Source organism: Microtus oregoni, unplaced genomic scaffold, assembly GCF_018167655.1.
Source record: "Microtus oregoni isolate MIOR12 unplaced genomic scaffold, Mior012 000152F_ref0000281, whole genome shotgun sequence".
Taxonomy (NCBI): Eukaryota; Metazoa; Chordata; class Mammalia; order Rodentia; family Cricetidae; genus Microtus; species Microtus oregoni.
In genome coordinates, this window is record NW_024544803.1 from 78,033 (window position 1) to 104,292 (window position 26,260).

The 26,260-nt window shown below is 41.6% G+C and overlaps 1 protein-coding gene across 1 annotated transcript; it reads right to left on the minus strand.

The window, feature by feature from the left end:
• Window positions 1-10,005: 10,005 nt before the first annotated feature.
• Window positions 10,006-11,658, minus strand: LOC121445001 (E3 ubiquitin-protein ligase RLIM-like). The gene has a single exon (XM_041646964.1). It carries the CDS (start codon window positions 11,656-11,658, stop codon window positions 10,006-10,008), a length of 1,653 nt encoding a protein of 550 aa, XP_041502898.1.
• Between the last annotated feature and the right edge of the window lie 14,602 nt (window positions 11,659-26,260).

Genomic DNA, 26,260 nt, shown 5'->3' on the forward strand with positions numbered 1-26,260 from the left:
AATGAGAAATCTCTCCAGCCTGCTCCTTGAGATTCTTTTTTTTTTTTTTTTTTTTTTAGTTTTTCGAGACAGGGTTTCAGTGTGGTTTTGGAGCCTGTCCTGGAACTAGCTCTTGTAGACCAGGCTGGCCTCGAACGCACAAGAGATCCGCCTGCCTCTGCCTCCCAAGTGCTGGGATTAAAGCCGTGAGCCACCACCGCCCGGCTTTGCTCCTTGATATTCTTATCCCTAAAAGATATAGAATCCAGAGTCTTGGTGGAGATAGGGAGCTTTGGTTTTCCACTCCTACCCCATGTAGCATACCAAAAAGGCACCGAGTCTGACACAATGAATCAAGCCATCAGAGTAATACGCAACAGGGAAATACAAGGGGCAGGCCACATTTTGAGGTATTATTCTCCACTGTGTCTCTCTGTAGCCAGCTGTATTGAAAATTTGATAAGAAGTGGAAAGCACCCCACTGGTTTTGCTCTTTTGTCCTTTGATTTCAAGGCCACATTGATAAAGGCCACCAAGTGTGTAATACAAAGAGCACAGAGAGAGTATAAAGAGGACAGTGGTGAATCAAACAGGAAATTAAAGTTGGAAATCAGAGCTAAGCCTGATGAACCAGAACAGGGAGATTGAGGGAAGGCCCACACCTTTAATTCCAGCTTGTGAGAGACTGAGTTTGGAAAACTGCTGCAAATTTAGGCCAGCTTCTGATTCAACATTAGAGGCTGTGAACCAAAATACATAGCAACAGCAGCTAAAATGGACTTGTTTGAACATCTCGAATAATACAATATTATGGATCGGAGATAGCATCAATGAGCTTGCAGCCATAGGAGAAAGAAACATAACAGGCCTTTTGAACAGATGAAAATGAAAATCATAGTGTATAGTTGTCTTGGAATGACAAGTGTATAGCTATTTAGAAGTTTTCTCACTTAATCCATGGCCTATCACTCTGAACATGCCTGATCCCAAAAAGTAAGCAAGATCAGGCCTGATCAGGACTGAGATGGGAGACTCTTCTTCATTCTGTTTTTTGGAGGTATGAATTTTGGATTAAACAGATTAATATATAAAGGTCCACGTTACTGAAGCAGACAAAGGTGATATAAGGAACATACATGAAGATATAAAGCTTGAAGAAATGAATTTTCTGGTACATGCATAGTTTATGTTAACACAATGTGTGGAAGCAAGCTAGCTTCAAGAATTCGCAGGGGACCATTTATGAGGAAGCCTTCCTCGAAAGAGAAATGTCAGGGTGGAAAGGAGGCAGCAGCTGTAATGGTTTTACCTCAGGAATACTCTCAGCCTACTTGTACTTTCGAATATGCAGAGAGAACATAGAGAGAAACATAGTACAGAGTCGAAAAGTGGGAATCGGAAAAGGGATTGAAGTAATACAACAAAGGTTCCATGTCTTATTAATCTTCCTGAATAACTAGAAAGCTTGGTCTGAAAAGAGGGACAATGTTTTTCCATGATGTATCCACGAGCCAGAACCAGCTTGGCCTCCTGGAATTCTTAATATAAATTTTGTTTTTCTCAACACTGCTATACAGGCATTGCTGGAAACAGCTTATTTAGCTTCAGTCACTGAAACCAATGATATTACCTTTGACAATGGATCTAAGTATCGAGGTAAGTTTTCTGTTTTCCTTGGAGGTCACAGCTGTTTTTATTTGCTTAAAGTGTGACAGGGAAATACTCTTTCCTCAGACCTTGCCAAGTGAAGCATGATACAGCAATGTACATTTAAATACAGTTTTATGAAAACCATTTACTAGGTAACTCAATTACAACACTGTTATTGATCATAAACATAGTGAACTGTACTGAAGGGGAAAAGCAGACACCCTCACATGTGTGCTCTCTGCCTGTTAGAGAGGTCCAGAGAGAATACTTGGGAGAGCAACAATCATAGTCATCTTAAGACCCTAAGAGCTCTGCAAGTGTGGCTTCCATGTCCTGCACACTGTTGGTAAGAGTGTGACAGGGAAGCCAGTCAGGAAAAACATATTTTAAATAATCAACTGAGGCAGATTACAAATGATTTCCTTTCACAAAAGACTTAAAAACATCTCCTTCATCTGTTTAAAAAACAAGGTCAACTTCAATGGGCCACTGCATTCTAGCAAACAGTAATGGCCTTTAACCGTCATTTGCAACATTGGTCTCTTTATCATGAGGATTTGGAGCACCAACTTAAAATCATAGAAGCAGGTGGTTAAATACAAAATGTGTAAATGATAACCCTTCGTAAATATAAGACATTGACAAAAGCAGAGAATACTGGGCACAGAAATAAAGGTTTTCCAGAAGAAAAAAAAACCCATTTCTTAAGGTAACAGAGCTAAGCATTTTCCTACCTTGGGTGGATTCTGATAATCACGTCCCTAAATACTGAATATCTCCTGGCACATTTCCTTATCAATTCTACGATCACCTTTCCCAACACTAGTGTGTGAGCCTCCTCCCTCTCCCCAATGCCACCTCCATTAACATAGTGGTGCAACTAGCATGTTCTTTACAGGGAAAATGTTCCAATTTCTCAACACAGCTCTCTTCAGTGTTACTGCAAATAGCTTGATGTTTTTTAACTTGTTCAACTTGGTTTTCAGCACTAGTAAATCTCAACATTGTAACCTGCAAAAAATAAAAATAAAACAATTCAATCCACACTAGTAAGCAGATTTAAAAAGAAACATTTGAAATATTCAAGGAAAATCAAGATTTAGTACTTCCCCCTAGGCATTGAACAATGTAATCTCCCAACATTATTACTGCATGAAGTTCAAAGTAGGCCTTTAAGACAAAATCTTTCTGTAATAAAGAAAAAGGGCAAAGTAACAAAATGAACTGTAAAGTATTTTGCAAGGATAGGAGTTTGGACACTGGTGAGGAAGATGATTTTCATCCTTCCTTGTACACCTGACACCTATACGAACAAACTTATCTATAATGTCTGCAACACTAGTAATATATAATAGTCATTTACTTGGTCAAATAAAAAAGCAACTCCCACTAAAATTACTTGTATTCATCCTACAGAACCCAAGAGATAGGAGTGCTATCCAAAAGTGTCCACATGCGGTTTTCTGCTGGGTCCTTTACTTGGGAACAGTTTTCTGCTCCTACACTGGGGCTGCCTACCGGGCGGGACTCAGGGACCTCCGAAAGGGAGCACATGCACCTCCAGCTTTGGCGGAAGGGTGTCCTGTGTTCTACTCGTCCCTGCCCTGCCCCCCAAGTTCTGCCTTTTGTCAGCGGGTCATTGGTCTACCAGGAGTCTATGTTTCGGTGCTGAGGAGTTCCATCTGGACGGGATGGTTCCAGCTTCTACACTGAAGAGATACACCCAGAGAGTCAGTCACAACAAAGACTGGACCAAGACACCAGGCCTCTCCTGGCTCCATTTGAAGGAAGAGATGGGAAGGCGCCAATGCAAGAATTCCTCCAATAACCTGAAAGGCAACATGACATCACCAGATTCCAGGGATCCCGAAACAAGAACAGTTGTCCACCCTACTCTAGAAGAATTAGAAGAAAACGACTCAAAAGGGAATTATATGAAAATAATAGAAGACCTTAAACAGGAGGTGGAAAACAGCCATAAACAATTAGAGATCACAAACAAAAAGGTAGAGGAAATAAATAAAGCTCTCAAAGATACCCAAGAAAACCAAGAGAAACAAGAAAAAGAAATCAAACAGGTAAGGGAAGAGGTTCAAAACTTGAAGAATGAAATGGAAGTAATGAAGAAAACACAAACTGAGGGAAGGATGGAGATGGAAACTCTGGGTAAACGAACAGGAACTACAGAGACAAGTACTACCAACAGATTACAAGAGATAGAAGAAAGAATTTCAGACACTGAAGATACCATAGAGGAAATAAACACACTGATCAAAAGAAAACAGCAAAACCAACAAATTCTCATCACAAAACATTCAGAAAATCTGGAACACAATAAAAAGACCAAACCTAAGAATAATTGGGATAGAAGAAGGAGAAGAAGTACAGCTCAACGGTCCAGAAAATATATTTTATAAAAATATAGAAGATAACGTTCCCAACCTAAAGAAAGATATTCCTTTGAAGGTTCAAGAAGCATACAGAACACTGAATAGACTGGACCAAAAAAAACATTCCCTCGCCATGTAATAATCAAAACACAAAACATACAGAATAAAGAAACAATATTAAGAGCTGCAAAGGAAAAAGGCCAAGTTACTTATAAAGGTAAACCTATCAGACTTACACCTGATTTCTCTATAGAAACCATGAAAGCCAGAAGGTCCTGGATAGATGTACTACAGAAACTAAGAGACCACGGATGCAAGCCCAGACTACTATACCCAGCCAAGCTTTCCTTCACTATACATGGAGAAAACAAAATTTTCCAGGATAAAAACAAATTTAAACAATACGTAGCCACAAATCCAACCTTACAGAAAGTAATAGAAGGAAAATCACAAACCAAGGAGTCCAACAATGACCACAATAACTCAAACATCTAGAGACCCTTCACCAGCGTAAACCAAAGAAGAGAAACACACAAAATCTACTACTAAAAAAGTGACCGGAGTTAACAACCACTGGTCATTAATATCACATAATGTCAATGGACTCAACTCACCTATAAAAAGGCACAGGCTAAGAGATTGGATACGAAAATAGGATCCAACATTCTGCTGTTTACAAGAAACAAACCTTAACCACAAAGACAGGTACCTACACAGAGTAAAGGGATGAAAAAAGGTTAATCAAACAAATGGACCTCAGAAACAATCAGGTGTGTCCATACTAATCTCTAACAAATTTGACTTCAAACTTAAATCAATCAGAAGAGATGGAGAGGCACACTTTATACTCATAAGAGGAACATTTCATCAGGATGAAGTCTCAATCCTGAATATTTATGCCCCTAATATAAAAGCACCCACGGACATAAAAGAAACATTGCTAAAACTCAAGGCTGCCATCAAACCGCACACAGTAATAGTAGGAGACTTCAACACTCCTCTCTCACCAATGAACAGGTCAATCAGACAGAAACCAAACAGAGAAATAAGAGAATTAATGGAGGTAATGAAGCAAATGGACTTAACAGACATCCATAGAAAATTCTACCCAAATAGGAAAGAATATACCTTCTTCTCTGCAGCTCATGGAACCTTCTCGAAAACTGACCACATACTTGGTAACAAAGCCAACTTCCACAGTTAAAAAAAATATGCGTAACCTCCTGTGTCTTATCAGATCACCATGGATTAAAGTTAGAATTCAACAATAATGCTACCCCCAGAAAGCCTACAAACTCATGGAAACTGAGTAGTCAACTACTGAACCACACCTGGATCAAGGAAGAAAGAAAGAAAGTAATTAAAGTCTTCCTTGAATTCAATGAAAACAAAGAAACAACCCACTCAAACTTATGGGACACTATGAAAGCAGTCCTAAGAGGAAAGTTTATAGCACTAAGTTACCACTTAAAGAAAACAGAAAAAGCACACATTGGAGACTTAACAGCCCACCTGAAAGCTCTAGAAAAAAAAAAAGAAGCAGACTCACCTAGGAGGAGTAGAAGACTGGAAATAATCAAACTGAGGGCGGGAATCAACAAAATAGAAACACAGAAAACAATCCAAAGAATCAAAGAAACAAAAAGCTGGTTCCTGGAGAAAATCAACAAGATTGATGAACCCCTATCCAAACACATCAAACGGCAGAGAGAGAATATGCAAATCAATAGGATCAGAAATGAAAAGGGGGACATAACCACAGACACAGAGGAAATTCAGAGAATCGTTAGATCTTACTACAAAAGCTTGTATGCCACAAAACTGGAAAATGTAAAAGAAATGGACACTTTTTTAGATGAATACCATATACCAAAGCTAAACCAGGACCAGGTGAACAATCTAAATAGACCTGTTAGTCGTGAAGAATTAGAAGCTGTTATCAAAAACCTCCCTACCAAAAAAAAAAAAGCCCACGACCAGATTGTTTCAATGCAGAATTCTACCAGAACTTCCAAGAAGACCTAATACCTATACTCCTTAATGTATTTCACAATATAGAAACAGAAGAGTCATTGCCAAATTCCTTTTATGAAGCTACAGTTACTCTGATACCAAAACCACACAAAGACTCAACCAAGAAAGAGAATTACAGGCCAATCTCACTCATGAATATCAACGCAAAAATCCTCAACAAAATTCTGGCAAACCGTATCCAAGAACACATAAGAATAATTATCCATTATGATCAAGTAGGCTTTATCCCAGAGATGCAGGGCTGGTTCAACATACGAAAATTTATCAATGTAATCCATCATATAAATAAACTGAAAGAAAAAAAAAACATGTGATCATTTCATTAGATGCTGAAAAAGCATTTGACAAAATTCAACATCCCTTTATGATAAAAGTATTGGAGAGATTAGGGATACAAGTGTCATGCCTAAATATAATAAAAGCTATATACAGCAAGCCAACAGCTAACATCAAATTAAATGGAGAGAAACTCAAAGCCATCCCACTAAACTCAGGAACACGACAAGGCTGTCCACTCTCGCCATACCTCTTCAATATAGTGCTTGAAGTTCTAGCAATAGCAATAAGACAACATAATGGGATCAAGGGGATTCGAATTGGAAAGGAAGAAGTTAAACTTTCTTCATCTGCAGTTGATATGATAGTGTACATAAGCGACCCCCAAAACTCCACCAAAGAACTTTTACAGGTGATAAACAGCTTTAGCAATGTGGCAGGTTACAAGATCAACTCCAAAAAATCAGTCACCATCTTATACACAAAGGATATAGAAGCAGAGAGGGAAATAAGAGAAGCTTCACCTTTCACGATAGCCACAAACAGCATAAAATATCTCTTGGGGTAACTCTAACTAAGGAAGTGAAAGATCTATTTGACAAGAACTTTAAGGCATTGAAGAAAGAAATTGAAGAGGATACCAGAAAATGGAAGGACCTCCCTTGCTCTTGGATTGGGAAGATCAACATAGTAAAAACAGCAATTCTATCTAACGCAATATATAGATTCAATGCAATCCCCATCAAGGTCAAATCAAAATTCTTTACGGATCTGGAGAGGCCAATAATCAACTTTATATGGAAAAACAAAAAACCCAGGATAGCCAAAACAATCCTATACAATAAAGGATCTTCTGGAGGCATTACCATCCCTGACTTCAAACTCTATTACAGAGCTACAGTAATGAAGACAGTGTGGTACTGGCATAAAAACAGAGAAGTCGACCAATGGAATCGTATAGAAGACCCGGATTTTAACCCACAAACCTATGAACACCTCATTTTCGATAAAGGAGCTAAAAGTATACAATGGAATAAAGAAAGCATCTTAAACAAATGGTGCTGGCACAACTGGATACCAACCTGTAGAAGAATGAAAATACACCCATATCTATCACCATACACAAAACTCAAGTCCAAATGGAATAAAGACCTCAATATCAGTCTGAATACACTGACCCTGATAGAAGAGAAAGTGGGAATTACCCTACAACAGATTGGCACAGGAGATGGCTTCCTATGTATAACCCCAGAAGCACAGACATTAAGGGCAACATTGAATAAATGGGACCTACTAAAACTGAGAAGCTTCTGTAAAGCAAAGGACACTGTCACTAAGACAAAAAGGCAACCTACTGACTGGGAGAAGATCTTCACCAACCCCGCAACAGACAAAGGTCTGATCTCCAAACTATATAGAGAACTCAGGAAACTAGACTTTAAAATGCTAATTAACCCAATTAAAAAATGGGGCACTGAACTGATGGAGGAAGGTCATTGGCTAATAAAGGAACTGCCTTGGCCCATTTTATTGGTTAGAAGATAAGTGGGAGGAGTAAACAGAACAGAACGCTGGGAGGGAGAGGAAGTGAGCTCAGACTCCACAGCTCTCCTCTCGGGAGCAGACGCCTCAGAGAGACGCCGTGCCCCGCTCCTGGGCAGACACACGCCATGAAGGTCCGACCCAGGATGGACTAGGCTAGAATCTTCCCGGTAAGAACGGTTCTCACAGATTATTAGAGATGGGTTGATCGGGATGTGAGAATTAGCCTGTAAGTGCTAGAGCTAAAGGGCCAAGCAGTGTTTAAAAGAATACAGTGTCCGTGTAATTATTTTGGGGCATAAGCTAGCCGTGCAGGCAGCCAGGGTACTGGGGACGCAGCCCCGCCGCTCATATTACTACACTGAACTGAACAGAGAATTCTCAACAGAAGAAGTTCAAATGGCCAAAAGACACTTAAGGTCATGCTCAACCTCCTTAGCAATCAGGGAAATGCAAATCAAAACAACTTTGAGATATCATCTTACACCTGTCAGAATGGCTAAAATCAAAAACACCAAAGATAGTCTTTGCTAGAGAGGCTGTGGAGTAAGGGGAACCCTCATCCATTGCTGGTGGGAATGCAATCTTGTGCAGTCACTTTGGAAATCAGTGTTTCGTTTTCTCAGGATATTCAGGATCAACCTACCCCTAGACCCAGCAATACCACTCTTGGGAATATACCCAAGAGATGCCCGATCATATGACAAAAGCATTTGTTCAGCCATGTTCATAGAAGTGTTATTTGTAATAGCCAGAACCTGGAAACAACCTAGGTGTCCTTCAATGGAAGAATGGATGAAGGAAGTGTGGAATATATACACATTAGCGTACTACGCTGCAGTACAAAACAATGACTTCTCAAATTTTGCATGCAAATGGATGGAAATAGAAAACACTATCCTAAGTGAGGTATCCCAGACCCAAAAAGATGAACATGGGATGTACTCACTCATAATTGGTTTCTAGCCATAAATGAGGGTCACGGAGTCTACAATAGGTGAACCTAAAGAAGCTAAGTAAGAAGGTGTACCCAAGGAAAAATATATAGTTATCCTCCTGGCTATGGGAAGTAGACAAAATTGCCAGGGAGAAAATTGGCATCTTGGGGGTGGGGTGTGATGGGTGTAAGGGGAGATGGGGAGAGAAAAGTGAGAAGGGGAGTATTGGGGGAACTTGGGGAAATGGGATGATTGTGGATAAAACAAGTTTGGGTAGAGGAGCAGGGAATCACATAACTTAATTAAGGAAGCCACCTTAGGGTTGGCATGAGACTTGAACCTAGAGTGTCTCCCAGGAGCCCAAGGCAATGTCCCCAGTTAGTTTCTTGGGCCGCTGAGGATAGGGAACCTGAAATGACCCTATCCTATAGCAATACTGACAAATATCTTGCATATCACAATAGAACCTCCATCTGGTGATGGAGGGAGATAGAGACAGAGGCCCACACTGGAGCACTGGACTGAGCTCCCAAGGTCCCAATGAGGAGCGGAAGGAGGGAGAACATGAGCAAGGAAGTCAGGAACACGAGGGGTGCACCCACCCACTGGGACAGTGGGGCTGATCTATTGGGAGCTCACCAAGGCCAGGTGGACTATGACTGAAATAGCATGGGATAAAACCAGATACTGAACATGGTGAGCAATGAGGGCTGATGAGAAGCCAAGGACAATGGCACGGGGTTTTGTTCCTACTTCATGTTCTGGCTTTGTGGGAGCCTAGCCAGTTTGGATGTTCATCTTCCTAGACATGGACGGAGGGGGGAGGACCTTGGACTTTAAACAGGGCAGGGAACCCTGACTGCTCTTTGGACTGGAGAGGGAGGTGGAGAGGAGTGGGGGGAGGGGAAGAAGGGCAGGAGGAGGAATAGGGAAATGGGAGGCTGGGAAGAGGCTGAAAATTTTTTTCTTTTTCTCAATAAAATAAAAAAAAGTGTCCACATGCACGTTGCGTCTGAAATATTCTTTCTATTGTGAAAGAGAAACTAGAGAAAAGACATGATTCCGTCAGAAAGCAATAACTCGATGCAGGTTGTGACTTTATATTAAAGCTCCACGCAAAAACATGGAGATAAAGGAAGCGATTTCCATTTGGCAGTCACTATTCCAGCAACACAGATTCGAGAGTTCTGTTCTCATTAAACAGCCCTATGTCTGTTCCAGGAAGAAAAGACGACCCTGTGACAAATGGGACAGCTGTTATTCTCCCATAACCAGCGGTCGATGCAGTGGACGTGGTACTCATGGGAGCAAGGTAGCGCACGAAGTTTGTCGCCTTCTGTATATTCAGTAATGCAAACAGTACATGTCTTCAATGCATCGTTTTCACCAAAACTTCTCATTGCCAAGTTATTAATCTGGACATTGGTGGGTCCTCTAGTTAGGTGGTTGTCATTAAAGGGGTAAAGTCGGGTTGCTTCAATACCTCCTTCAAATATCTGTGAGATACTTTCTGAATATTGATCAATGGAACTGAAGCCAGGGTTGTAGCTGGGGATGGAAGCAGAGTTGTTACCACCAGAGCTCCCTCTTCCAATCCATGGAAGCTCACCAAAAGCTGTTGTTCTCTGCCTTAACCTGGTTTGAATCGGAAGAGATGTAGTTTCCCTTGATCCACTATTGAAGATTGTAAGAGTGGAAAACCTGGGAGTACTCACAGAGGTTCTCCCAGCTGCACGTTCAGAAAGTGTAAAGGTGCCTATAAAACCTCCAGGTTCACTTTCATAAGTGACCGTGTTGTTTGGGATCTGAGACCTTGACCGAGTTCTGCTAGCTATGCCATCCCTCTGCCGGTCTTCTGCCAGCAGAACTCTTCTGACTTGAAGGGCTCTGGTTGGCGGCCTTTGACCAGGTCCTGCTGCTTCACCATTGGAATCTGTGTCTGAAGAGCTTGTCCCTTGAGCGGCAGAATTTCTTGACCCAACCGCCACAAAACGACCACTACCTAGCAAGTCAGGTCCAGTTATCTGGTGTCTCACAGTCCCATAGTGAGGGGCTCTAGAACTTCCCTCGATCTCATTTACCAAAGGCTGCTCAAAAGTCGGAGATGAGATGCTATGATGAGATCTTCGTGGAATTTCATTTGTTGGGTGCAGAGAAGACCTACTTCTTTCAGCTCTGGCTCTGGTTCTTTTCTGGTGTTCTGGTTTCGGGCTTCTTGCCCTCCTCCGACCTCTGGTGGATGGCACATCTGTTAATGCTTCAACAGAACTGTGTTCTGACCTAGGTGTTCTGGCAGATGATGTCTCAGATGCTGAATTTTCCACTTGCCTTTGGAGGCTGCAATCCATGTTTTCTACACTAAGACGTGTAGCAGATGGTTCATTTTCATTCTCTGAGGTTTGGCTTCCATTATTTCGGTTAACATTTGTCTCTAAACTGAATCTGAAATCACCACTGTTTGGATTAGTGTGGCTCACTGCCCTCCCGGACTGCTTTTCTCTCTGACCACTTCTTGTTGTATTGCCAGTCTGTCTGACAGAGCTAAGCCAAGCTATTACGGAGTCAACATTGGACTCGTCATCTGAAGAGTCTCCATTTTCTTCTGAGCTCTGCGGCGGCGGCAGAGGCGGCCCCTCTTTAATTTGCTGTAGTCTTCTGAACAGCTCCTCCCCAGTACTTTGACCTGGGGTGCCTAGCAAATTGTTGTCTCTCAGAAGTCGATAGTCTTCCCCACTCAGATTATTTACAAATCGATGGAAAGCTTCTTCCCGATCCAAGTGATCCATTAGCCGCCTGCGCTGTGCGGCAGATTGGTCATTTCCTTGATCACTAGAATCTGAGTTTTCCATCTTGATGAACAAGTGGACGATTATCTGTCTGTCATGACATAGTACTGAAATCCAATCAACTGGACCTTCAGTTTTCTTCGCTAGGCTTCGGGGGTCCGTGCAGGAGGGGACTGGCTGGGCTCTGCCACCTCAGCTGCCTGCGAGGCCACCTAAGCTCTGCCCAGTGTCTGCCTCCTGCTCTCTAGCCCGCCTCAGAATGACTGGAAGAGACCCGCCTCTAGCCCAGCACCTGCCCATTCTGAGACGTAGCTCCAGCAACCATTATCTTCCCCATTGTTACCTAGCAGTGACAGAAATCCACTCAAGATAACTTTTCTTAAAGTCACCCCACATTACCTATTGAATGTATTTCAGGTCCCCTTTCTCAGCTACTCCACAGGACTCAAGAAGTCCTATTCAGAAAGCAGATGATTCAGTCAAAGCATACCAGGTGGGTCTGGGGAAGAGTGACTGGTAGTCCTACTCGTAGGACAAACCCACTCTTCTTGCAATGCTGGCATCACGCTGGGGAATTTAGTGAGATAGTGACTGCTTCATGATAGGTTGGCATCGCACAGGTTGTTCATTGTGCCCTTCCCCAATCACAGTGGCTAGGTGCCATCATGAGAAGGAACTAAGTGGTTGACCTTCACTACTCTGGTGTAATGAGAACAAGGATTACGTCAGGGAGCCTGAGGACACCTTGCTACAGCCCTCGAGTGGGAGATAGCTGTAGGCACTATTACAGAGAAAGGGGAAGCAGATATGGACATGCTGATTCTTTCAGGTTGGCATCTGATTAGGTTGCTAAGGGGAATGGTGGTTACTAGCCCAGCCCTCCATATAAGTGTAAGGAATGTTACTGTCACCCGAGGTCGGCAGGAAGTTTGACTTCTAGAGGTAACTGTCTGCCATGCATTTCACAACCGGCTGGATGGAAAACAGAAACTCAGACCCATTGGAACGCTTGATTTCCACAGCCCCCTTCCTCCTACAGAACATTCACTGAGGGGTGACTTATGAAAACACAGAGCCTGAGCCTCCTGCTCAGATCTCAGTCCTCTCTTTACTCCTCTTCCCCACTCTTCAAAGTGTTCAGGGGCCTCTCATCAACTTGGTAAGTAGGCAGAGCCTGAAACATAAACTCTGGAGAAGGTGGAACATGGGAGCACCTGCATAGCCCTAAGGCTTGGAAAGCAGAGTGTGTGGAGTAGATGCTGTTGCTATACAAAGAAGAGATGCTCCCAAAGAAGATGGACATGTTGAAGACCTGACCCTTGGCTAGTCCAGGATCAGCAGTTTCATAAATGGTAGAGAAGAAAAGAGAACTCTATTTAAACACACCACTCTTTGCTCCTAGCAGACTTCAATGTTGGGAGACCCAGAAAGAAATCACACACTGATATAGGTGGGTCTTCTATCTATCTGTTGCTTTCATTGGTTAATTAATAAAGAAAACTGCTTGGCCTGATAGGTCAGAACATAAGTAGGTGGGGAAGATAGAACAGATGCTGGGAGGAATAAGGCAGTGAGACAGATGCTATAGCTCTCCTCTTCAAGAGGGATGTAGGTTAAGATCCTTCCTGGTAAGCCACCAGCTTGTGGTTCTACACTCAGTAATAGAAATAGGTTAATCAAGATGTGAGAATTATCCAGTAAGAGGCTAGATAATTGTAGTTACCCTCTACATTATTTAGACTCCTTGAAATAGAATGCTTAGTAACACTTTTGTTTTATGTTTCTTGCTTAATATTGATTGTTGTTTGTAATTTTATATTTGGTTTCTGTTCCTATTGTATATAGTTAGTTATGTTAGGTTTAGTTTGATCTTGTTTAGAGAAAAGGGGGGATCATGGGGGACTTCAGCCAAACACATGCTGCTTAGTGTGTTCCCTGGCTCCACAGATAGCCAATAAAAGCATCCATGTGCTCTAGCTCTCTCTCTTTGTTTTCCTGCTCTCCTGAATCATCAGAACCCTGGTTTTGTAAGTTTCCTTTCTTCTGTTTGTTAAAGCTGAATATTATTTTAAGTTGGTTTGGTTAATTACAACTTCCAATCCTCCTTGCCCATCAACACAAAAATGTGATTTAAAAATTAGTTGATCAGAGGAATTAGTATGATGTGTTGAGATTTCCTATGCCAGACTTAGTCCATCACTTCTGATTTCAGGTCCCTGCAGCTCCTCAGGGTATAGACAGAATGTAGCCAGATTCTCTGAGAGGATATAAGACAAATGGCATCTAACCCAGTGCCCAGTAGAGTCCCTGTTCCCCCTTGGAACCTCATGAGCACAGCCTTTACTGTCTACGTTTCTATTGGCATGTTGGTCTTCCCATATCCTACCCATTAAGCTTTATGTACAGTGTTCGAGGACTTCTCTAGTCAACACCTCAGAACTCTTCTACATACCTCCCGTGACCTCATTCCTAAGGCCTACAGACTGCAAGGTCACATTTATAACAATAATGATTCTCACCCTGGTACCAAGGTTCTGGACTTATTTCATTTCTCATTTTCATGACAAAATACCAGACCAAAGTACCTTCAGAAGACAAGGGCATATTTTGTGCAGGCTTTGGAGCAAATACAGCCCATCATATTGGGATAGCATGGTAGTGACAGTGGCTCCAGCTCTTGTGTCATGCTGTTGAGATAGCTCTTTAAACTGTGCTGGTGGCAATGAGGCAGAGAATGATGATGCTCTGCTCAGTTTGCTTTTTCCTTTTGTCCTCTTTGCTCAATCTGGGAGCCCAGCCCATTGACTTTTGCCACCCATTCCCAGGGTATATTCCCTGAGAGCTGTCTCTCTAAAAATGTGCTACTAGACTGGACCAAATTCACTTATGGTGACAATAAAGATCAACCACATAATCATAATGAAGACCATGTACGTCAACCTTGTCACCAGCATTGTACCAAATGGGAGGAAACTGAAAGCATTTCATCCCGAATAAGAAGGTGAAAAGTCCACTTTCTTCACTCTTATTCAATTCAGGGATGAAATCTTAGTCAAAGCAATAAGACAAGAGACAGAAGCAAAAAGAAAACAGAAGTAGTCAAATTACCTCTCAGATTCTGTACTTGAGAGATCCAAAGGAGTCTTAGATATCATAAACATTTTCGGCACAGTAACAGAATACCAAATAAACCTATAGAATTAGATGTTTGTTTAGATAAATACTGAGCTTACTGAGAGAGAAATAAAACAATTCCTTTAGCAATTGCAAAAATAAAATCACCTAGGCAATTTGACTAGTGAGATAGCCCACTGATAAGAGACCATGCTATTCTCCCAGAGAAATAAAGTTTGGGAAGCTCACAACTTCCTCCAACTCCAGCTCAATGAGATCCAGTGCTATCTTCTGGCCATTGAGGGCACTCGTATACACACAGCTATACACAAAACTATACATAACTATACATAATTATACAAACAAAATGAGTCAAAAATTAACTGGCTAGGAATAAACCTAACTTTTAAGCTGAATATTTGTTCAAGGCACCGGCAATAATAATGAAGCTGGGCAGTGGTGCCACATGCTTTTAATCCCAGCACTCAGGAGGCAGAGGAGGCAGATCTCTGTGGGTTCGAGGCCAGCCTGGTCTACAGAGCAAGATCCAGAACAGACTCCAAAGCTACACATAGAAACCCTGTCTTGGAACACCAAAAAGAAGACATGTGCAATTAAAATTTTATTATATTTTCCACTTCTTTCTTTGTGTGAGTATGCACATTCACTTGCCACTGTGGGTGTGTGGAGGTCCGAGGACCACTTCCATCAAATAGCTCCCAGGAACTGAATGGAGCTTTTCAGACTTAGTAGCATATGCCATTACCAGCTAAGCCATCTCTCTAGCCCTACAATTTAAAATGTAAAACAACAATTAGCAATTGTTGTAGGAGGGGGAGGGGAGAGGGTGAGTGCAGGAGTGGGAGGAAGGGAGGAAGTGGACATTTTGAATGGTATTATTTATAAAGCAATGAAAACAAACACACAAACAAAGCAATAAATATGTTAAACATCGGGCCTGGAGAGATGGCTTAGCAGCTAAGAGCACTGGCTGCTCTTCCAGAGGGCCTGGCTTCAATTCCCAGCACCCACATGGGAGCTCACATGTCCAGTTCCAGAGGATCTGACACCTTCACACCAAAGCAGATAAAATAAATTTTCATAAATAATAAAATATTTAAAACACCAAAGAAACAATTTGAAGAATGACTTTCTGATATGAATTTAAAAATTAATTTTGTGAAAATGGTGATTTTACCAAAGGCAATTGACAGATTCAGTGCGATCCCAATCAAAATTATCATGTTATTCTTCACAGAAATGCTATAGGACTTCCAAAATTCACACAGAGACACAAAACATCACACATAACCAAAGCTATCCTAAGCATGGCAATGCCTGATTTTGTCACACTACAGAATCATAGACAGAAAAACAGCATGCTACCAGCAACAAAACAGAGACAAAGACAAAGGAATAGAAAGGAGACTCAGAGTAAATCCACACAGGTACAGGTTGGCATGTGTGTCTGAGACAGGATCCCTTGCAGCTCAGGATGGTCTTGCCTTGAACTACTGATAATCCTGCCACTATCTCCCAAGTCCTGGAATCTCAGATGGTCGTTTGACCTAATTTTTGACAAAGGTGCCCAAAGCTCACACCGCAGAAAGCACCACATTTTCACCTAGTGGTGCTGAGAAAACTGTATGTTCTCCTGAAGAAGAATTAGTAAGTCACTATCTCTCACCTAATTGTACAGAGGTCAATTAGGTCTGCAGCAACGGCCTTAATAAAAGGCCTTCAATTTTGAAACTGCTGGCCTGAAATGGGGAGAACTTGTCATGTGAGGCAAGGCATGGAAAGGATATTCTGACAAGAGCTCCAAGTGCTCAGCAGGCACAACGGAAAGATTAGGTGTTCTAAAAGTGTAGAGCTGAACAGCAAAGGGAATAGGCAGCAGAGTGGAGACGCCACAAACAGAAGAAAGGAATTTCTTGCTAGCTCTATAACTGACACTGAAATAAAATACTCAAATATCAGTATTCAAATCATTCAATCAATACATTGACCAATGAGCTAAACAAACAATTCTTGGAAGAAGAAAGGCAAATATGGCTGATAAAGGAAGGGAAAATGTTCAACATCCTTAGACAGCGGCAGGTCTGCAAGGTAAAACTACATTAAGATTCCACCTCACTGCAGTCGAAACGGCCACCAAAAACAAAGCAGCGACATCACATGCTGGCAAGAATGTGAAAAAATGAAACCTGGCGGAGATGTCAATCCAGCCACTATGGAAAATCACAGTGCAGGTTCCTCAAAGCACTGACAATAGAACTGTCACATGATGTAGCTGCAGGACTGCTGGGAATAGCTGCAGGGGAATCTGAGCCAGCCTGTTACAGAGAGACGAGGGAGCCCCCGTTTCTTTTGTGGCACTATTCACAATGGACAAGTTAAGGCAACATCCTAGGTGTTCATCAACAGATTAATGGATAAAGGAAATTTGATGTCTCTCTCTCTCTCACAGACACACACACCATACAAGATATAAAAGAGGAAGAGTAACTATTTAGAGAGAAGGGGAACTAGGAGAAAAAAGGGAAAGAGTACAAAAGAGCATGAACAAACTACAATGATATGTTTGTATATAATGTCATATTGAAACTCATTATTTCCTGTACTAAGTGAAAACTTTTAATTAAAAGATGTTCTATCTATAGTAAAAGCAATCACCAGGAAAACAAAGTATTTTGTTACCTCTAAAGCTGTTTGTTGAACAGTTATACCTACAAGGTCATCAATATTCCTGCGACTGTGTAGGACTATTTTGAATTTAATGCATCTACAAATGATGTTTGCCTGGCTATGTTTCTGAACTTGTGACAAAGTAGCAGCCAATTGCTTAAAAGCAACAGTCCTTAAATGGATCTCTACTTTGATTGCTTCTACAGACTAAACCTATGTCTCTGTATGTCTATGTCTGCCTGTCTCTCTCCGTGTGTTAGAAGATGAAGAAAAAGCCCCTCATTCTGTCTTTTGTTCTCTTTTTTTGTTGTTGTTGAGACAGGGTTTCTCTGTAGCTTTGGAGCCTGTCCTGGAACTAGCTCTTGTAGACCAGGCTATCCCCAAACTCAGAGATATAAGCCTACCTCTGCCTCCCAAGTGCTGGGATTAAAGGCATGTGCCACCACAGCCCAGAAACCCTCCTTCTGTCTTATTTGGCTCTTATGACTGTAGATGTGACAGTGAGAAGCACAGCCCACCTTCCGAGTGAACTTTGCTCACATTTACCAATAGTGTTTTCTGTCAAGCCAGATAATTCCTCCAAGTAGTCCCTTAATTAAAAAAAAAATAAAGTGTGTTGTAGTTTCATATTTTTATCTAGGTTCTTAGGTCTTTGAGCTTGATTTTGTTTTAGCCCAGCCCAATTACATTTTCAACCTGGTCTAGAATATTCTTTCGAAACATTTGTATAGCTGTAAGTTCTATGTTGTTTATAACATGAAAGACTGTAGAAATATGATTTGCACAATATTTGCGAGATACCTAAAAGGTAGATCTTTCCATAAGAGAATTCTCTGGGTGTACCATACAGAGATCAGAGTTGTGGAAATCCAGCATCATCTTCAATACATTGCCTAAGCACTTCACTATATTGCCAAGTATGGTGGCACATGCCTGTAGTACTAGCCCTAGGGAAATAGCAGCAGGAGGATGGTGAAGTTTGAGGCGATCTTGAGCTAGATAGTAAAAATCTTTGTCAGACAAACAGAAAGGACCAAAAGATGGAAAAGGCTGCGTGGGGCATCACACTGTTGTGATGTGACACTGGCACTTGTTAAGTAGAGGTAGGAGAGCCAAGAGTTCAAGGTCACCCTTGACAATTTAAAGTAGTTAAGTTGAAACCAGCGTGGGCTCTCTCTCTCTCTCTCTCTCTCTCTCTCTCTCACACACACACACACACACACACACGGAACTGAAAAATATGCCTCCAATTCAAGGGGAGGGCACTGGCAGAAACTTGACTTTGTCTCAATTATACTGTCTAGGCTGGCCTCAAACTTGTGACCTAGGGCTTATCCTTCCCAGAACTCTAGGACAATAGGCTAGCAATAGTGATGCTTTCTGAGCCTTTTACATCTATTGCTTTCTTGTTCTACTTCATGTGCTAACGAATGCTCTAGTTTTCCTTGTATGTAAAATCAGACTTCCTGTGGTTTAATCTAAACCCACCTTATAAACCTCAAAGCAATTCTTTTTTTCTTTCTTTCTTTTACCATTCATTGTTCACTGGCCTAAAGAGGCTCTTTATGGTTGTAAGACTTTCTAAGGTTCCTTTGTCCTGCCTTTCTAATCAATATAATCACACTTCCTTTATGCCACAGGACAGCCCTCCTCCTTCAGTGCCCCAAATCTCTTTTTATAACCTTTTCTAGTTTTGTTTCCCTACCCCTCCACACCTGTTAGGCAAATTTCTGAAAGGGCAGTGACCCAAACCTTCCTTGGTGGATAGCTAGCAGGGTCATTGCTTGACCTTGTACTCTGGGGGTGCCCACTCAGCCAGCAGAGATCTGAGACCAGGTGGTTGGTGGGCTGGATGAATGGAGAGACCAGGACGGACAAAGAACATAGAGGCTTTGGCAGTTTAAGTTCAAAAGAGATCAATATGCATTTAAATTAAGGCTGGCTGCTTGGATACAGCAAATTCCTCTCCCTTTAACTCTTTGCTATTCTGCTTCATGGGATTCCTTCATGGGATTCCCTCACCTTTAGCTCATAAGATTCTTTTATGTGTTTAGTTGCCATGTTCAACTTGAATCGACATTTTGTGCGGGGATGGTGAGGGGAGATGGATGGAAAGCCCAGGCTTTCCTAGGGGTGGTATGCTGATGAAGAGATGTCCTGACATAGATGCTTGGATAAAGAGAAGGAACATATTCCCGGTATCTGATGTGTAGGGAAAATAAAGGTCCTCTAACCACATTAGTGTCAAATAGCTCCATAAGGCACTGATTATGTGCCTTTTGGTATGAATGATATTATCTGGAAAGACTTGTTCTGGGAAAAAAAAACAGAGCCGAGCTAGCAAAGTGTTCTAATTCCACCATGCTTCTGGGGATAATTTCCTAACTGGTGCAAACCACAGACTGTGTTAAGGATAGCCTAAAGGATAACTTTGCAACGTGACTCATGGATTGATTCACTAAAACTTGTCTGGATTAGGCTGAGAGGTGAGTGAGGGTGTATCTGAGAGTGGATAATGTAAGGGGGAACCTGAAGCTCTTTCACACACGCACATGAAGCAAAACTCCCAGACACGTTTGAGTCTCTCATCCGTAGAAAAAGCACACACATGTGAACACACACACACACACACACACACACATACATATATACAGAGAGAGACAGAGAGAGACAGACAGAGACAGAGAGAGACAGGGATATGGAGAGAGAAAGAGAGAGAGAGACAGAGAGAGAGAGACAGAGACAGAGAGAGAAAAAAAATGGTGTGAGTGTGCTCCAGATGCAAGCAGCAGCATGCCATCAACAGGTCTTATGACTCATTGTTTCCCCTGAACCCAAAGTCTGAGTTTACATTTAAGTGGATTTCTCAGGAGTAAAGTAAAGGCACCTTCCCTTCCTGAAACTTGAACTTTGTAAAATAAATACAACTCCTCCACATTAGACACCAAGGGAATCCTGACCCGGTGACATTTATCCAACATCCACCTCTCTTGAATTGTGGGATTGCACAATATGCTTACTAAAGGAAAGATCATGTCCCAAGAATGAACTCCTGAAAGAACCTTCTGCAGATGTCACTTGAACTTTCCCCAAGTGGTTCTGGTCCTGACAAAAAATAGTATAACATGGTACTATGAGGTGCCCTCATGACATTGATGTATGTTTTACCCAGACTTCCTTAATGCCTGCTTTCAATAAGTTCTTTCTGACAACTGAGTAAATGTGAATTCAAATATTCAGTTTATACATCCTAATTGAATGTTTCCAGGGACTTTGGTAAGTACACAGGAATGCTGGACTTATGTTTTAAAATGACAGCATGTACTTAGTATTTAAAATACAATGACCTGAGGAATACTTCACTGTTCTCGCATTTGATAAGTAAAAGACCCAGGGTTATTGAAGCCATAGATTAAAACACTCTCCTATATCTGCAGTTGGAAAGCCTGGGCTTTTCCTTCTAAAAAATAGTTCCTTTACTTATTGTGCAACTCTACCAGATGAACCAGACATAGGACTACTTCTTTTATCAGGCCAGGGTATGTGTTATTGAATGTTTTCTGAGTCACATGCTAAGGAGAAAGTTCAGATGGATTTTCTACATAGACACTAGAAACTCTCCTGTTTATTCTGACCAACTCATGAGAGAAAAAAAAATTAAAACAACCAATATAAAAACAAGTATAGAAACAAAGACTGTTGTAGGAGGTTTCTGTCCCACCCAGTCCTGTAATAATCACACAGAACCCTATTACTTGCAATACGGTTTGGCCAATAGCTTAAGGGTATTTCTGGCTAACTCACATCTTAAATTAACCCATTTCCATTAATCTGTGTATAGCCATGAGGCTGTGTCTTACCCGGCAAAATTCTAGCATCTGTCTTCCCGCAGGGCTACACGGCTTCTTACTGACTCTGGCTTCTTTCTCCCAGCATACAGTTTAGTTTTTCCTGCCTAGCTAAGTTCTGCCTTGCTATAGGCCAAAGCAGTTTTCTTTATTCTTTAATATAATCACAGCATACAGAGGGGAATCCCACAAGAGACCAGGAAAATATGTGAGAGTAAAGGCTTGTAGTAGAGGCCTAGCATGTTGTGTATGGGATCCAGGGATTCAACCCCAGTACTGCATGGAAAAGAAAAGAAAATAGAAAAATAAAATAAAATCTATAATTAAAGGATGAGAAAAATATCCTTGCAGCAATCAACCACTGAGTCCAGTACTCCAAAGATGCAGAAGAAATTTCCAGAATGCTGAAGGTATCATATCCAAGTCCTATTCCCCAAGTTCACCTGTAGAAAACATAACTCAAAAACAATAGATCCTGAAAGACTGGCTATCTTTCCTCTGTCAAAGTTGACAGGATTGCATTCCAGTTTTCTATGCAGTTCCTTAAACACTTGAGTTTGAAAGCCAGAGCCTGTCCAAATGTCAATCTCCTATGGACAAATGTGGTAATAGCCATGAGAGCCGGGGTAGAGGAGACTGAAGCTGTTACCATCAGAGAAACAAAACTGTTCACTGTATCTAGAATGCAAACATCTGGTAGGTACCTGGAAATCAATGTCTCTGGCTTTCCCAAGGTTGGATTGTTTGCTCAGGTTTCCAAGTGTGAATGTGGTGCTCATTCTAAGAAAGCTTAGAGCAAAATCATATGGTACAGTAAGCAGGGCCTTCTCATCAGTATAGTAATAGGACTGTGTCTAGAAAATGTTCCAAAGGTATCAGTGATCTGTTAGACTCAGGAGACACAGATTGATTTTAGATAGGCTCCCTCTAGGCAGGCCAGGGAAGCCTGGAATTCACAATGGAGTCCAAACTGCTCTCCAAGCTCAGTTATCTTGCCCCAGCCACTTGAGTGTTGTGATTACACACTATGTCTATCTACCACATAGGATTGAGAACGCCTTACTTATGACTGCTTGATGATCTGCCACGTGATTTAATCTGCCCTAGGTAGACAATATCTAGGTGTGGATTAATAACCCCTACGATGTCCATGTTGCTAACAACAGGGAGCAGTGAAGTGAGAGCTCTTTTTTACCTTCTTCTGATGTTGTAACAGTTTAGGTAACAGAAGTGGGAGACTCAGAGACAGAGAACTAGCACTGGGCAAACAGGAACTGCTATTGGACATAAGGGACACAAGAATATTACTGTTTCTGAGGCTGCTGTGGATGGAACTATAGTACAAGTGTGGGCATGTGACTGTATACCAAAGAGCATGTTACGCCATGGCAACACAGTATCCTTTATTGTTACTCTATAGGGGTGGAGGCTAAAAACCAGGCATGATCTGCAACAGTGTAATGCTCTTTTGTCCTAGGAAGAGCCTGAAGCTGCAACCCCAGGTCACCCTGATACTCATAAGTTCTTTGATCTGAGGGGCCTTTTAAAGATCTCTTGTCAGGAGGAATGACTTGACCAGAAAGCAGCCCAGATTTAAGAAAGCAGAAGGAAAAGCTGAGAGTGACAGCTCACATCTTTAATCCCCGCACCTGAGAGACAGAGTCAGGGAAATCTCTGTGACTTGAAGGTCAGTCTGGTGCACATAGTGAGCTCCAGCCAAGCAAGAACAGTGAGAATCTGTCTCAAAATCCAAACCAAACTAAAACAACAACAGAAAAAGAAAACCCACCAAAACAACAATGGCAAAAATAGACACACCAGCATCAAATGTTTCCTAACGTTTCCACAGGATAGTTAAAGGGGAGAAAAACTAACTCCAAACTAGAAATGGCCAGCTAAACTCCATACTTCTCAGTCACAGCCCAGTGGTAGGACAAAACAGGAAGGCAAACAATACTGGCACAAGTATCTGACCTTTTTCTGTGTGTGCTCTGCTAGGAAATTCTGTCTTGGAGGATTTAGTAAAGTAGCTGGCATGTTGGCAGAGTCTTTTGTTCCATCACCCAGGAATCCTGTAATCTAATCATCTCTGTGGTGCTGAAAATAAGATCATAGGGCCATGGCTTGTCTGGAGAAGGAAACTGAGCAGGGCTAGGTTGCTTGGAAGAGCTCCAGATGTAAGCTGTGGGTTCTGACTCCTCAGATAGCCTGTGCAGAGAACAGGAGCCATGGGTACTTCTCAGCACCTTGTTTCTTGTGACATTACGTCAATCACTGTGCCTCCCTAGGCTTTTCTATTGTAAATTTGAAATAGATATGGTCAGGATTCAAAACCCTAACAGCATGCTCTTTCGTCTTTGGACACCTATCCACTATAAATAGCTTTGAATGCTATCACTTCCTCATCCACAAAAAGTAGGAAATATTGCTATGTGGTTCTTTTGTTTTGTTTTGTTTTTGTTTTTTGAGACTGGGTTTCTCTGTGTAACAATCCTTGATGTTATGGAACTAGATCTCAAAGACCAGACTGGCCTGAACTCACAGAGATCTGGCTGCCTCTGTCTCCCAAGTGGTGGGATTAATGTTGTGTGCCATCACCGCTTAGTGTTATGTGGATCTTATGGAACAATATAATGTATACACATGTAAATATACACTTATTTGACAATAAGTACTTCCCAATCAATTAATAAATAGTATAACCTATCACTAGGGCATAATTTTGAAGGGTATGTTAAGTTTCTTTCTTTCTCACTCAGACGTTATATGAAGCCACTTAACAAGAAACATTATTCTATCTAGGATGGCAATGTTGCTCAGCAAGTAAAAAGCTTCTTGACACCAAGCCTCATGATCTGTGTTCCATTATCTGGCCACATAGGGCGGAGAGAACTAGCTTCCATAGTTGTCCTCTGGCCTCCAGTCACCATGTCATGAGTATGCACATGAATTTACACACTAAATCAATAAGTGCAAATAAAAACGATTCTTTCTGGGCTGCCGAATGCAAACATCAGTGGTATACTAGTTACCATTAATTCTACGACATTTGTGCTTTACCCCATGGAAACTATTCTGACCAGAAATATGTATCTTTTCTTGTTTTGATTTGTTTTTGTTTGTTTGTTTTTTGTTTTTCAAGACAGGGTTTCTCCATAGCTTTGGAGCCTCCCTAGTGCTGGGGTTAAAGGTGTGCACCACCACTGCCAAGATAGATGCTAATATTCTTTGTGGTTTTGTTACTATAATTGTTTTATTTTGTTTTGTTTTTAACAAAGGGTTTCTCTGTGTAGCCCTGTCTATCCTGGAAATTACTCTGTAGGCCAGGCTTGCCTAGAGCTCACAGAGATGGACCTGCCTCTGCCTCCCAAGTGCTAGGATTAAAGGCCTGTGCTACCATGCCCGACAAACGTTAATGTTCTTTATGGTAACGTAGTGGTCTGAAATTGGTAACAAGGATTGTGGATCTATACCTATTATGGTTAGAATAATTTACCTTCCATATATAGATTGTCCTTTGTCCTGTAGCTTCAGTTTGACACTTTGCATACATTGGTCCTCCCGAGACTCTTTTGTAGAGTGAATTAGCATAGTGCTAATTGTGGCACACCTCATGTTTTATTTGTTGCAGTTTCCTCCTAGAAATTGTAATCTACGCTGTAAAGTTACGATTCACTGATAACACTTTTTTCTGTTCACCTGGCTTTTGAAGGTCCCAATTTTCTCTCCCCCATTGCAGCATATGAGTATTGAGCAGGCTATCTATTTCCCATCCTGGTGCGGCATTGTTTCAGTGAGTATTATTTCTTTGCAAGTAGAGTGGTTGTGTTCTGGGAACAAATCTATCCTTGGATAGTCCATAATACACTTCCTGGACTGGGCTAGCAAAGTCCACGTGATTCATTATATCCCGCATCTACACCATGATTCTGAGTACACATGTCCTTTTATCCAGGAATCAATTTCAGAGGATTTCTAACGGGAAGCCTCATTTCAGGGGAGGACCCACTAGCTACTTTAGACTGCTTTTGTTCATGAAGACGAGCTTGACAACAGATTTCCAGCTTCCTTACTCTGTCAGGGGTCAAATAACCCAACAGAATGCTCTGACCACTTACACTTTTCCTTTGTGAGTCTCTTCCACCTTTGCTGTCCCTTCCCCCAAAAGCCACTTCATTCCTAAACTCGCAATTTGTAAACTTTCTTCCAGGAGCATAAATGGCCTCATAATCCTTGATACGTGAGAGAGAGTGGCAGGTGGCCATTAAACTGGAAGTGACACGTCTAAGTCACAGTCACAAAGAAACACGCAGGCAGCTTGAAGGTTTCACTCAAAGCGCTTCTGAAAGCACTGAGACCAGATAGTAAGATTACTGGAGACCAGATTATGCCAATTCTGGCCGAGGCTTAGCATGTGCCTACATTTAAATTTAATATGTAAGGACAATGCACAACATCTCATACTTTCCTGCTTCGTTTTCCCTTTTTTGTGTTAGAATGTTTGCTCATCAAAAGACTTTCTCCAATTGAATGTCAAAATGGCCACACATCTTTTCAACAGCAATACATTTTCTGAGGGGGGGTATAGTGTTTAAGAGCATGAACCACAGTGTCAAAACCCTAGACTCAAATTCTGGCTCTGTATCTCCTTGCCATAGATATTTTGGGGGCAATCACTTTACCAGAATCCCTTGGGTTTTTTCTTCTTCTGTGATGTGGCATTAAAAACACTCCACACCTCCATGTGTTCTGATGAGGATTTTACTAAACACATATATGAGTACATGCGTGAGCTTTTTTGTTTGTTTGTTTGCTTGCTTGCTTGCTTGTTTGGTGTTTTGGTTTTTTGAGACAAGATTTCTCTGTGTAGCTTCGGCTGTCCTCTGTAGAACAGACTGGTTTTGAATTCACAGAGACCTGCCTCTGCTACTAGAGTGCTGGAATTAAAGACAAGTGCCACCATTGCCCAGCTAAATCAGTGTTTTATGAATGAGTTGGTGTCTGAACAAATGGCT